At 47.8% G+C, this 13,442-nt stretch overlaps 1 protein-coding gene across 1 annotated transcript; it reads right to left on the bottom strand.

The window, feature by feature from the left end:
- Positions 1-569: 569 nt before the first annotated feature.
- On the bottom strand, positions 570-1,013 carry LOC135827947 (eukaryotic translation initiation factor 1A-like). The gene has a single exon (XM_065340383.1). The coding sequence runs from the start codon at positions 1,011-1,013 to the stop codon at positions 570-572; it is 444 nt and encodes a 147-aa protein (XP_065196455.1).
- Between the last annotated feature and the right edge of the window lie 12,429 nt (positions 1,014-13,442).

Raw genomic sequence — 13,442 nt, 5'->3', positions numbered from 1 at the left:
TCCAGCTCCCCAAGTAAGTGTGACCATCCGGCGTCCACGTCCTAGTATACAGTGCATTTTGTATGACAGACTCTGACAATGTTGAGAACTTACTTACTCACCAAGGCCACCTTTGAGAGAATGTCGTGCGAGTAGCGTCACGAAAGTCTGCGCGCGACATTCTAAAAGTCCGGGAGTGATTCGTCGCATTTGTTCAGAGGTTCGTTAGACTGTAACCTGTGGGAACGTTTGTCGCGTTTCATCTTGATACATGTACATAATTATTCCTGTACTCAACAACCGAGTTGAAACAAACTTCATCAATGTGTATGGATTTTGGTGGACTTAGCCTTTCGCATTCAAATCAGCTTCAGATGTTTCGACTTGGAGCGAGCTGAATGCAAAAGTTACCAGGCATAACCGCGGGGAGGTGCCACCGTCTATGCCCGCTTGGAGATCAACAGCTCCTTCACCAGGAAGGAACTGTCGTCATCCCATCCAAGCGTTTCTTCACGGAGTTGTCTCTCCGGCATTGTTCTTGGAGTATGCTCTCCTTTACCGTTTCGCAGCATTGTCGATTGAGTCACTGATCACGTCGTTGCATCACTGTCATCATCTTCAGGTTCTGATATGTCGTCAAAAACAACGAAATGTTTAGCATCTGGTGCGAACGTGGTGCTGTCGCTGAGCTTGGCTGTCTCTGGCAACTCTCCATAGGCCTTCAGCTTCATTGCCTCCTCGTGGCTGTACTTCATAATTACATCTGCTCTAGAATCCTGGAAGTCCCTGACGCCAATCAGTATGATGTCGCCTTGCTTGATCCAGACTTTGTTCCACCTTAACGTTCCTCGAATTTGGCAAATCCGGGTTCTAGCATCATAACACCAAGCCTCCAGGCGACAACAGCCAAACAGCTTGGTAACTTGTGCGTATTCGGTGCCATCATTTCTGAATACTAACTCTCGATTGCTGTCGGTGCGGACCGCCTTGCGTTGACGACGATTCTTTCCTCCTTTCCCTTTATTCGGCCGCATGGCTGTCACCGAATGAAAGTATGTTCTCGAACACAAGGCACAATGTGCACAACTGAATCTCTCCTTCGTAGCTTCGCGTTACACTGATAGCGATCTAAGAAATTCTGCAAGCAAAACTCTATCCTACACTCCAGTGAACTTGGGAAAAAGAACCCTAAACATGCTGTAAGCTCGCATTTATACCCTTGTTCGCCGCCAGTCACGTCGCAGGGCGCGGGCGATCGAGCTCTGGCGATACACGTGTATCGGCATCTGTGTGGTAGGTCAAGTGTTCAGGCAGTGCTCATAGACATGAGTCATGGCAATGATAAGTATGTGTCGCTGTGTGTAACCGTGGACACTACTTGACCTGTTGTTCAACGTCATGACCACGTAACCAAAAGTCTCATTGTGATTCACCTTCTTCACGCCGTTCGATGGCTTGGAAGAAACTACGCACTTGAATCGATCCACGAATGGATTCATGGATCGATTCAAGTGTGTAGTCGAACGCACCCAGTGTACTATCACCCAACTAGTGACGTCACTTCCAATCCGCGTTTACTAAAAGCTGCAGGAACCTCCCAGGAGCAAGTCGACTCGACCTCGCTCCACATCAGGCTGCATTGTCCGCAACGGCATCCAGCAGTGCTCACGCGAGCACTGTGTACAACCAAAGCGTTCTCTTCACGTTTATCTGTTTTGTAGTCTCAGAAATATTACTTGTAGACAGTTTCGCAGACGCTGATGCGCGCTTCGGCTCGAACCTAAAAGGCCTCGGTGTTGCTGAATCCGAAGTGGCGTCCACCTCCACACCTCCCGTGGTCTCCTTTTCCTCCAACATGATGATCGAATGAATACTAGTACATGTACTAGTACAAGGGTTATTGATTGAAGAAAAAACATTGAATACCTTTTTCAAAATTTACCATTTGAATAAAAAAATTTGGAGCTCACTGAGAACGTTTTACGTCACAGGGTGGGCGGGGGCCCCCTCGTGCCAAATATGGAAAATTGCAATTGGTAATTTAGGTATGTTATCCTTGTCGTAGAAGCTTCCGGTTTTCGCCATTCTACCACTTATGACATACTCTAATTCCGCAATAAAAAATGGTGGTGATTTTGGACCGGAGTTTCCCTTTTAAGGCCGATTCACAATACAACTTTCTGCGACGCAACACGCGATTTGCGAAAGTTATTATTATTATTATTATTTTTTCTTATTTTGTTAGGGATTTCCCAACAGGCAATGTTGCCTTTTTACTGGGAACCCTAAATGAGACTTTGTGTGAGCGCGAAACAAAGCAGGCGACTCGGCCAGGCGACAAGATGGAGGCAGCGCATTCCACCTGTCGGCACCAAGATACGCAATGGAATGGAAACCATACCGGGAGTGGCAGGCAGGCAAGACAAGAGCAGCTGTAGCTTGGCCCCGAGTTGTGGCAGCAGAATGTGGGCCAGTGCAGCGGGGAGTGAATAGGAGGCTGAGAAGTGGGCTAGATAAACCATGCAGACAGCGAAAGACAAAGACGTATTGCTTGAAATTTAAGCGTTGCTCTAGTGTGTAGATCTTGGTGTAAGCGTACAGGGTCTCAGTGGGAGTTCTGCGGTCAAGGGCAAATATTCTTTTAAGACTAGTACGGCTGGCTGTGATCAGCTGGTTGTATGAACGGTGAGATAGACAGTTAATGTAGGCAGAGCTAGCATACTCAAGGGTGGATTGAATAATAGATAGATAGAAAAGACGACGCGCTCTGTGGTTCAGGTTCTGCCTGGCATGCTTGTAGGCTCCGACCTTCTGCTTGACGGCAATGCAAACTCGCTCTACTTGAGCATCGAATGCCAAGTGCTCATCCACAATGAGGCCCAGGTATTTGGCTGTGTGCGCAGGATAGAGAGTGGAGTTGCGGCATGATATGGACACAGTGGTGGGTAAGGGACTAGTTGGGCGACGTAGTAGCAGAAATTGTGTCTTATCAGGGTTAAGAACCAGTCCCTTCCCTGTAAGGTAGCTGTCCAGAGCAGCAAGGTCCGCCGTGAGACGCTCCAACACAGTATCACAGTCACTATGCCGGACATAAAATGCAATATCATCGGCATATTCCTGGTCTTGGCTAAACCTAAAACAGGGTGTTATGTCGCGAATGTAGATACAAAACAAGACTGGGCCCAGAACGGAGCCTTGGGGCACTCCTCTGGAGCATGGGCGTGACTGTCCAAGTTCCCGATCAACTCTCACAGTTTGTATTCTGTCAGACAGGTAGCTACAAAACCAATTCAAGGCAACATCTCTGATGCCTGTGTCATGTAGACTCTGGATGAGGGCGGAGTGTGCCACTCTGTCAAAAGCTTTGCTCATGTCAGCGAAGATGACACCACAGTATTCGTTGCTATCCAATGCAGAAAGCCATCTGTTCACAGCTAGAGCCAAGCAGTCTTCGCAAGAGTGGTTGCGACGGTATGCAAATTGAGAGTCTGGTACGTGTTCAATGCCATTATCTGCGAAGAATTTCGTTATCTGGTCCAGTACTATTCTTTCTAATACCTTGGCACATATAGGCAGCAGCGAAACTGGGCGGTAGTTTGCCGCCAGATCAGGGTCTCCAGATTTCATAAGTGGAAAAGTTGCGACAAGAAACTGCCTGTCGCGAGCTGTCGCAAGCTGGGAGTCGTAAAATACCGGTATTTTACGACTCCCTGGTCGCAATGCACCTGTCGCAGAAGTTAAGCCCGATTCACAATACAACTTTCTGCGACGCGACACGCGATTTGCGACAGTTGCGACAAGAAACTGCCTGTCGCGAGCTGTCGCAACCTGTCGCAAGCTGTCGCAATGCACCTGTCGCAGAAGTTGAAGAAAGTAATTAGTTCAACTTTTGCGACATGCGACACGCGACATACACAAATTGAGTACAGTTTCGACCCTGGGTGCACGTGCAGTGTACGTGCAGTGCACGTGCATAGTACTACTTGTGCATGAGGATGTCGCAAACATGAAGAATATTGTGAACCGTGTGTCGCTGTCGCAGCTCGTCGCATGTGTCGCAAGTCGCATGTCGCATCGCAGAAAGTTGTATTGTGAATCGGCCTTAAAGCCGATTCACAATACAACTTTCTGCGACGCGACATGCGACTTGCGACACATGCGACGAGCTGCGACAGCGACACACGGTTCACAATATTCTTCATGTTTGCGACATCCTCATGCACAAGAAGTACTATGCACGTGCACGGCACGTACACTGCACGTGCACCCAGGGTCGAAACTGTACTCCATTTGTGTATGTCGCGTGTCGCATGTCGCAAAAGTTGAACTTTCTTCAACTTCTGCGACAGGTGCATTGCGACAGCTTGCGACAGCTTGCGACAGCTCGCGACAGGCAATTTCTTGTCGCAACTGTCGCAAATCGCGTGTCGCGTCGCAGAAAGTTGTATTGTGAATCGGCCTTAAGAAGAAAGTTCAACTTTTGCGACATGCGCGCGACACGCGACATACACAGATGGAGTACAGTTTCGACCCTGGGTGCACGTGCAGTGCACGTGCATAGTACTACTTGTGCATGTCTGCATGATCGAGGATGCATGATCGATGTCGCAATTGCGCAAACATGAAGAATATTGTGAACCAGGGAGTAGTAAAATACAGGGAGTAGTAAAATACAGGGAGGGGACACGAGCATGTACGGCCAGTTTGACGATTGCCTCAGCACCGTTTTCACCCGGCGGGTGAGATTGGGGTACTATCAAGAGTACATAACCCCCCAGAGTGTGCAACTCCCACATACCCTGCTGTCCCGACAGAATTTCAAGTTGACGTCATTATTTATGACGCAATGCTCCTTGCACCAGTGATTTACAACATGTGTACGGGTGTCAACGCATCACACGTTTTTCTTTGCAATAATTTGTACAGGATCGATCTGCTTCGGTCAACCACAGGTTCCGGATTCGTCTGGTAATCCGTGTACAGTGCGCATTGCATCATCAAAATGACGTCAACTTGAAATTCTGTCGGGACAGCACCCATAGTGGAGTTGCACACTCTGGGGGGTTATGTACTCTTGGTACTATGGGTACCGAAGTGTGTAGACTCGCGCGCGGATCAGGATTCTCTCGATCAGGTAGTAGTAAAATACTTACCGCCAAAGAGACTCCTACTGCAGCCCGTAGAAACTCAGCGCTGAGAATTTCCAACAATTGTCTGCCTTCAGAAAGTTTGGTAGTCGACCAAACTACCACTATGTCAGGATAGAAGTCCAGCAAGAGTGGTATCACTTTGGGAGATATCCCTGCGTGCCGTAGATTTTTCCTGTGTCGATACAAGCTGTTTACGACGACGTAGCCCGCATTTCAATCCTTGACAAACTTAGCAACATTTCATTCCGAAAAGTGAACTCCCGAATCTCTAGCATACCATAATATGAAATGCTGATCATCTCAAAGAAGGTAGAGAAGTACTGGTTGATCACAACTGAGGAGAAATTAGTGCCGATCGTGTGGTGTCCTAGAGATTTTTTCGACTTCGAAATCGGTGCACTCGCTTTTCATCTCCAATCGTACACGTATTGTTCTCAAGGAAATCACCTTCGTTCTATTGCTCCATGCCGTCGATCTGGACGAATTTCGGAAGGGTGGTACCTTTCCATATGACGATGACACAGATGTATCACAAGAGCAAAACAAATGCTGTTCCATGAGATGGATAGACCTTTTCACGGAATTAGTTCTTCGACAAATACTCCAGATTGATTCAGCAGATCATCTTTTTTTGCGAAAGAAAAAAAAACAAGCGCGAGGCACCCATCAAAAATCACGATTAGTGGCGTGTCACCTCCCTGTATTTTACTACTCCCTGTTGTGAACCGTGTGTCGCTGTCGCAGCTCGTCGCATGTGTCGCAAGTCGCTTGTCGCGTCGCAGAAAGTTGTATTGTGAATCGGCCTTTACCAATCGAACATGCCCAAAAAAAGAGGGGGGGATGAAGCAGAACAGTAGCCAAACACACCACGGATAGTTACCGAAAGCATTCGGCAGCAGCAAAGGGGGGGGGGGGTGACCACAGAAGCATCAGATCAGAGTCACTATGACTCTCTGGCGGGCATCTTGAGACCGTGGCCTAGCGCCTGCGGTGACCACGGACTGGCATGGGAGGCACGAACAAGAGAAAAGGAAACCCTTGACCTTATAAAGGCAAGAAGTGAGAAGAAGGGCTCCTTTCTCTTGTCGGCGAGCATAGAGGCGACACGCATATGGAAGTTTTCGCCCTGTACCAGTACGACAAATATCCGGAGCGTACGGTACGCTTTCCAACGGCCTAAGAGAGTTGGAAAGCTTGTGTCTTTGTGGATAACTCGAAACAATTTGCGCTAAGACGCTGCAAAATCGCTCCGATTTTGGATTTCATTCCACAGAATGTGGTACCGACAACAGTCCATGCTCAAGCGTGCAAAAAACATATCTCTGCCACTAATCGAGACTTACACTGATTTTTGCGCTTTTGGGCCCAAATAAGTCTTGATGACGGCAAAAAATAATTGTCAACTGAATACGGAAGTGAACGAATTTGGTCGAAAGTGTCGAACCACCTTCATGACGAGCAACCGTTTGTGGCCACTGTTTGTGAACTTGGAGCTTGTTATGGTGTGTGTCGGCAGAAATTTTTTTATGGCGATCAGCAAACGTTTTTCACATCGAAATCAGTGGTTACCCTTTGAAATTGAGATGTTCAAACAGCGAATTTTCTACGTCGAAATGAAGTTGGAGCACCATCGAGTTTGATTATTCCGATTTCCTTGGTGGGCTAAGGTAAGGGTAATTAACAGCTAGACATAAAAATCTCACCTGTTCACACCCTGTATAATCCAACTTCGACCTTCAAAGTGGGCGTACTCAAGCAACATCAATCATACATGCCGTATACATAAACCTTTGAAGGGAGCATGAAAACACGCAAACGCATAGCTGTGTATACATGTACATGTACATGTACATTGTAGACCCTAGTTTGTGTTCCTCTGTGTGTCTCGGTGTGTCGTCAATGCTGTATTCGACAACCGTAAGCATAAGGAGAAAGTAACTTTTAGTTGCCGCTGTACGCGCTCTTGTGTGTAGTATGTGTGCCGCGTTCAGTTGCTGTCTAGTATGAGATATCGGTACATGTAGCTGGGCTGGTGGTGCGTATTGCCTTGATGTGGATCACCTAACTCGTGGCCTTCTAAAGCCTGTCGAAACGCATGCCGTTTCAGATGTATGGTCTCGTGGTGTGTGTGTGTGTGTTGTGTGTGTGACTGTGTGTGTGTGTGTGTGTGCGTGTGTGTGTCAAAATGCATGCCGTTTCAGATTTATGGTCTCGTGGTGTGTGTCTGTGGTAGGAACCGGTGGATTCTGCTCGAAAAGGTGGCAGATTCTGCTCGAAAAGCAGTGAAATTGGCAGAACCATACAAACCTAATGGCGGGCAATTCCTCGAATTCTGCTCCATTTCTTTATCCACATACCAAACATGCATGAAACTTACCAGAAAAAGTACCGAATTCTGCCAATTTTCTGCCGGCAGAATCCGCCGGACCCTAGTCTGTGGGGGGGGGGGGGGGTTGTGTGTGCGCGTGTGTGTGCGCGCGCGCGCGCGTGTGTGTGTGTGTGAGTCTGTCGCGCTCACAGTATCTCGTTTTCTGCTTATGAAGCTACATGTATAATGTATGTGTTATTTGTAGGAGATTACAATGTAGAGGTGATTGTCTGCTTTGCGTTCCTCTCTGCTTGGCCTGCATTATCAATTTATCAGTACTGGTTTTTGCTCTTCACACGTACACGTACACGTACCCCCCCCCCCCCCGCACACAAACAAACACACACACACGCACGCATGCTTATGTATACGGTTTCAGTTTGAAAAATGCAAAGTGTCCTGTACATGTGTGCGTCTGATGCATTCACACGAACTTCAACGGTCTATGATGCACGCGTCACTTCTCCTTTGACTCTGAGTTTGAGGAAAGAAAACCAAAGCATATCAATACAATCACATACATGTATACAAACTTTTAAAAGTGTGTGAATGTACAACGTACGTTTGTCTTGTTTATGCTGTGTGTCACTTTGCTCTGGGCATGGAAATTCTGTCGTATTTGCGAATTGTCGTTATATACGCAGTGGTTATTAGAGAAGTTGATTGTGTGTGAATGTAAAAAATACGTTTGTCTTGTTTATGCTGTATGTCACTTGCTCGGCCACCCGTGTTGCGTTCTATCTGTTTCGGCTATTGCTACTGCACTGTTCTAGCCAGAAATTATTGTTGATAGGGAAACCGAGTGCGAACCTGGCTAGGCTTTGTTGGTGAGGTACTCTCATGTGTGCGTATCCGTGCTCGTTTGTATTCCTCCGACGGTGTGGCACGTGCGCACACACATGTGAAGTATGCGAAGTGTATCCGGCATGTACGAACAATGTGTGTGCATCCAAGGCACGCATGTTTGACATGTTTGTGCTCCACGTGTGCATGTAGGATCTAAACGTGTGTAACGAAAGCGTGTGAGGCACGCCCATTACGTCTGCGGCACCGTGACATGGCCAGTATGTGATGTCCGACACGGGTGTGCAGGAGTGGCGCGTGGGCGTGTCCGCAGTGTACACGTCTATACTCCAGCGTATTGTCCACTTTCCTGGTCCCAGGAGGGTTTTGGATCTGTGGAAAACACGTGAACTGAATACAGTGGAGTTAGTTTGAACTCTTGTGTGCTTTCTGTGCACAGGTTTATCTACGGAATTGAATATGGTCAAGAAATGCGTCTGAAAAACCTGGAGCACCATCGATTTTGCCATAACCATTACTCGAATGTCCGAGAGCAGGGTCGAGGGCAACCACATTGTCGAAAATTACACCTGTTCACGCCCTCCTTTCAGGTTACTGGCTCGTTTTCGCCGACTGCTCTGAATCGTACGAAAAATTCAAATGTTCTCCGCCGAATGGCACCATCACAAAGTCTTTCGGATCATTACAGAGTTGTCTCTCTGGCATTGTTCTTGGAGTATGCTCTCCTTTACCGTTTCTCAGCATTGTCGATTGAGTCACTTATCACATCGTTGCATCACTGTCATCACCTTCAGGTTCTGATATGTCGTCGAAAACAAGGTAATGTTCAGCATCTGGTGCGAACGTGGTACTGTCGCTGAGCTTGGCTGTCTCTGGCAACTCTCCATTGGCCTTCAGCGTCCTTGCTTCCTCATGGCTGGACTTCATAATTACAGTCATCTGCTCTAGAATGCTGGAAGTCCCTGACGCCAATCAGTATGATGTCGCCTTGCTTGATCCAGACTTTGTTCAACCTTAGCGTTCCTCGAATTTGGCTAATCCGATTGCTGTCGGTGCGGTCCGCCTTTCGTTGACGACGATTCTTTCCTCCTTTCCCTTTATTCGGCCGCATGGCTGTCACTGAATGAGAGGATGTTCTCGAACACAAGGAACAATGCGCGCAACTGAATCTCTCCTTTGTAGCTTCACGTTACACTGATAGCGATCTTAGAAATTCTGCAAGCAAAACTCTATCCTACACTCCAGTGAACTTGGGAAAAATGCACCCTAAACATGCTGTAAGCTGCATTTATACCCTCGTTCGGGCGAGCAAGGCCCTTGCGAGCAAGGCCGTGGACAAGCGCTGGCGATACACGTAGTAAATGAGAGATGAGAAATGGGAGGTGGGTGTGTGAAACAGAACGATCTGACCAGAGTGATCCACACACAGAACGGATCGAAATAATATATAACTAATCAACTTTTAGCATGACACGTTGAGTGCCCACGACGCCTGCCGCCTACGATGAGCGTCGCGCATGAATGAATGTCACGTTGACTGACACATAGAATGCCACGACGCATAGCATGCAGCAAGGCGTCTGACCGACATGGATACCGTGATGTACAGCGCACGTGACTGTAGCCAGCAGCAAGATGAGCATACAGTAAAAGCGCCAGCAATAATAGCAGCATAGCACGAATCAGCCGCGCGCACGCATTAGTCTGCATTATTACTATATTTAACTACAACCCACAGCAGCTTGCGGTTAGGAGGTTAACTACAACCCACAGCAGCTTGCGGTTAGGAGGGTGCTGGCCAGCCAAGTGAAAGGCTACAGAAAGAGCAGGATCTTGGCGGAGCCAAGAGGATAGTCACGTCTTCACTGATGCGATGTCAGGTGCTGGTAGGGTAATAAGCGGCGGGCCGTAATCTCCCGCAATCTGCGCGCAAAGCAACGCCACGGCTCGCCGCACGAACCTGCAGTCGCGTGTGGATTGGGTTATTGTACCAGAGGCAGACGAGCGCTGCCTGCAAGCCCTTGGAGTAACGTAGGATAAACACAGGCAGACGCGGACGACTGCCGCTCATGCAGGTTAGTGATGCACTGTTCCTGGCGCACGCCGTTGCTGTTCGCTGACAACTTTCCTGCTCCGAATACTCGTAGATAGGCGACGCAATGTAGCCAGTGGCGGGCATCAGGCGCATGCCGCAGAACTTGACAATGCACTTGGCGTACTGTCGGCACAAGTCGCCGACCTCTGCCGGAGCTCGCCGGGGCATGGTGCAAGCACTAGTCTCGTCCGCAGGAGGCTCCAATGACGATGCTGGAACGAAGGATGGGCTCTGGATTCCCAGCCATAGCCGTGCGCCCAGGAGAGACATAACGGCACTGAACACGGCCGTCACCGGGGCGATGACCACATTGTACGATCCTATTGAGCACGATCCTGTCAGCAGGTCGCCGTCGATCCGTCGAAGCAAGAACCCGGCGATCGTCAGTGCCGTGGGGGCGAGCCACACGATGATGTTAACGTCAGCGTAAATGAAAGAGTCAACACAAGCAAATGAATCAAAGGGAACTGGTCAACTCACCTGTCATTGAGTAATATTCCGTGAAAGGAGGTCTCAGCAGAGCCAAAGCGAAATAAGCCAGGAAACGAAATATCCGAAACAGCTCATGCAAGAAGCAGTTCCAAAGAAGTAAGTAAAGTTCCTCGCGCATGCACATCCGAAAACGGACTGCAACACAATGTCTGCCGTGCACGTGCACAGCACGCGGCTAGAATAATACCGAGCACCTTACGTAGAAACTTACGTAGCCTAAGTGAAATACCGAGCACCTTACGTAGAAACTTACGTAGCATAGCGATGTCGTTTTTTCTGCCATGTGAACACAATAATAGAAAAGCTGACAGGATCGCTTTTCTAAATAATGCCCAGCTGTGAAGGCAGTTCAAAACAAACCAACACATATGGGGCTGTTAAGTGTGACGTCACGGCCCCTTCGAGACGCATAGCAACGGAGAGCACTGGGGACAAACAAAAGTCGCGTCCACTGGATGGAACCAGTTGTCAAAGGCAACAGCATCTAAATGACTGGAGAGAGAGCAGTTTTTCTTTGCTTTTTCTTCAAGCGATTGTTGTCGCTGTTTACTTCTTGTTCTTTCCTCTACAAATCTCCTGTAGTCTTTGAGGGCCTTCATAATGGTTGTGAAATTGGCTGCCCACTGTAAAACTCCGTGTTTGAGAGTGCTTTGAAGATTCTTCGCGTCCTGATGGATCAAAGTATGAGCGATCCCTGTGGATTCGATTATATGTAGGTGAGTTGTACAAGAAATCAGTGTCTTCTTTCTGTCTCTGCCCTCAAGCTGGCACAATAATATCAGCCTATATCCATAACAGCTCGCACCTCCCGTAAACTGCATGACTTAGATATATTCTCGCCCTCCGTGGTGATTGAAGACCCATGGAAGAAGTTATTATGTTCAGAATGATATCCTGAGAATATAAAATAATTCGAGGGAATTGTTACAGGGTATTTTGGAAGGATGGGGAGACAGAGAGAGAGAGAGAGAGAGAGAGAGAGAGAGAGAGAGAGAGAGAGAGAGAGAGAGAGAGAGAGAGAGAGAGAGAGAGAGAGAGAGAGAGAGAGAGAGAGAGAGAGAGAGAGAGAGAGAGAGAGAGAGAGAGAGAGAGAGAGAGAGAGAGAGAGAGAGAGAGAGAGAGAGAGAGAGAGAGAGAGAGAGAGCAGTGAAGTGTTTGTCCCACTGTAATAACTCCAGATTATTGAATGGTGTATGATCTACTCGATATTTTCCACAATGGTTTTTCCTGATTTGCGGGATCTCTTCTTTTGCTGTTTGCGTGTTTACAGGAAGTGACTGTCTGGTGTATCTGCACCAGATCCTGGGGACATGAAGTCAGATGCAGAGGCAGGGTCGTCCAGTCATGCAACACTGCCGTTCTATGTGCAACGTCACCGCTAATTCCCCCGGCGAAAACACAAAAAGACAAAACACGTCAAGAGACTACAGTATTGACCGTTCTGGTAATGAAGCGTGACTGCTCTGACAGTCGATAATCGAAACACAGAGCACCAGCACGATGTTTTGATATTGGGAACCACACACCAGCTCAATTCTCAACCCCAAAAGCTCAAGCCCAAATATTGATGAATACAAAACACAGAGCGACGCAAACCAACCTGGGTCTAATGCACTGAATAGTCCTGAAATACGCAGACCACACAAAGCAGTGCAAGCACATACTGTTACAAGGTAAATGCATTGCATAACAAAGTGTAACCAAAAATACACGGGGTTATAGCTGCACACTCGTGCATGTGCTCGCTCAGCCCAAGAACACGCATGATGATAGAAATAATCCGGGGGAAACACGCTAGCACCGAAGTAAGCATCAAGACGTAAATAGTCATCATCACAAGCCCATAGCCCTAAGGCCGTCGGGGCTTCACAGAGCAAGTATGAACAAGCGAGCGCCATAAAAATCGATCCGGTGCAGCAGCGAGCAGGGACTGCACGTCAAGTGCAGTCCATGAAATAATATTATCAAGCCATGACATTCTGGGCCTGCCTCGGCCACGACTTCCAGCAACACAACCCTGAAGAACAGTCAATGACAAACAGCCGGAACGAACAATATGACCAAAAAATTGCAATTTCCTTTTACGAACAGAAACAATAAGTGGGACTTGTTTGTGAATACTATTTATTTCCTCTCTAACAGACACATTCGTCCGTAAACAGTACAGCTCTGAAAAAGTAAAAATTGCATTGACATGTACATTGGTGTGCCGAGTAGTATCATCCTTGATTACCCATCCAACCAAGACGTTATCAGGTCCCCTACCGCCGAGATCGCACGCCGAATGTGAAGTGCATCTAGCCTTGAACCTGTTGCACAAGGCACACACATATGACAAAAATGACATCCACTCCGATTATTTCCAGAGGCCAATCATAACAGAACACAGAAATGAAACCACGGGCTCAACAAAGTACATGTAAACGCAAAGGAAATTAGATAAAATAATCCATGAAGTGCTATTTTAATTCCAGCGCTGACTGCAGTGTGGCGTCGTGGCCCGATACCCGCCGAGCATAGACACAAAACTATATTAGACATACTATTTTGGAAT

The sequence above is a fragment of the Sycon ciliatum genome, chromosome 12, assembly GCF_964019385.1.
Source record: "Sycon ciliatum chromosome 12, ocSycCili1.1, whole genome shotgun sequence".
In the NCBI taxonomy this organism is placed as follows: Eukaryota; Metazoa; Porifera; class Calcarea; order Leucosolenida; family Sycettidae; genus Sycon; species Sycon ciliatum.
This window is presented reverse-complemented; position numbering and strand designations above follow the sequence as displayed.

Coding starts and splice junctions, on each gene's coding strand:
- LOC135827947 (XM_065340383.1), bottom strand. CDS start 1,013: ATGCGGCCGAATAAAGGGAAAGGAGGAAAGAATCGTCGTCAACGCAAG.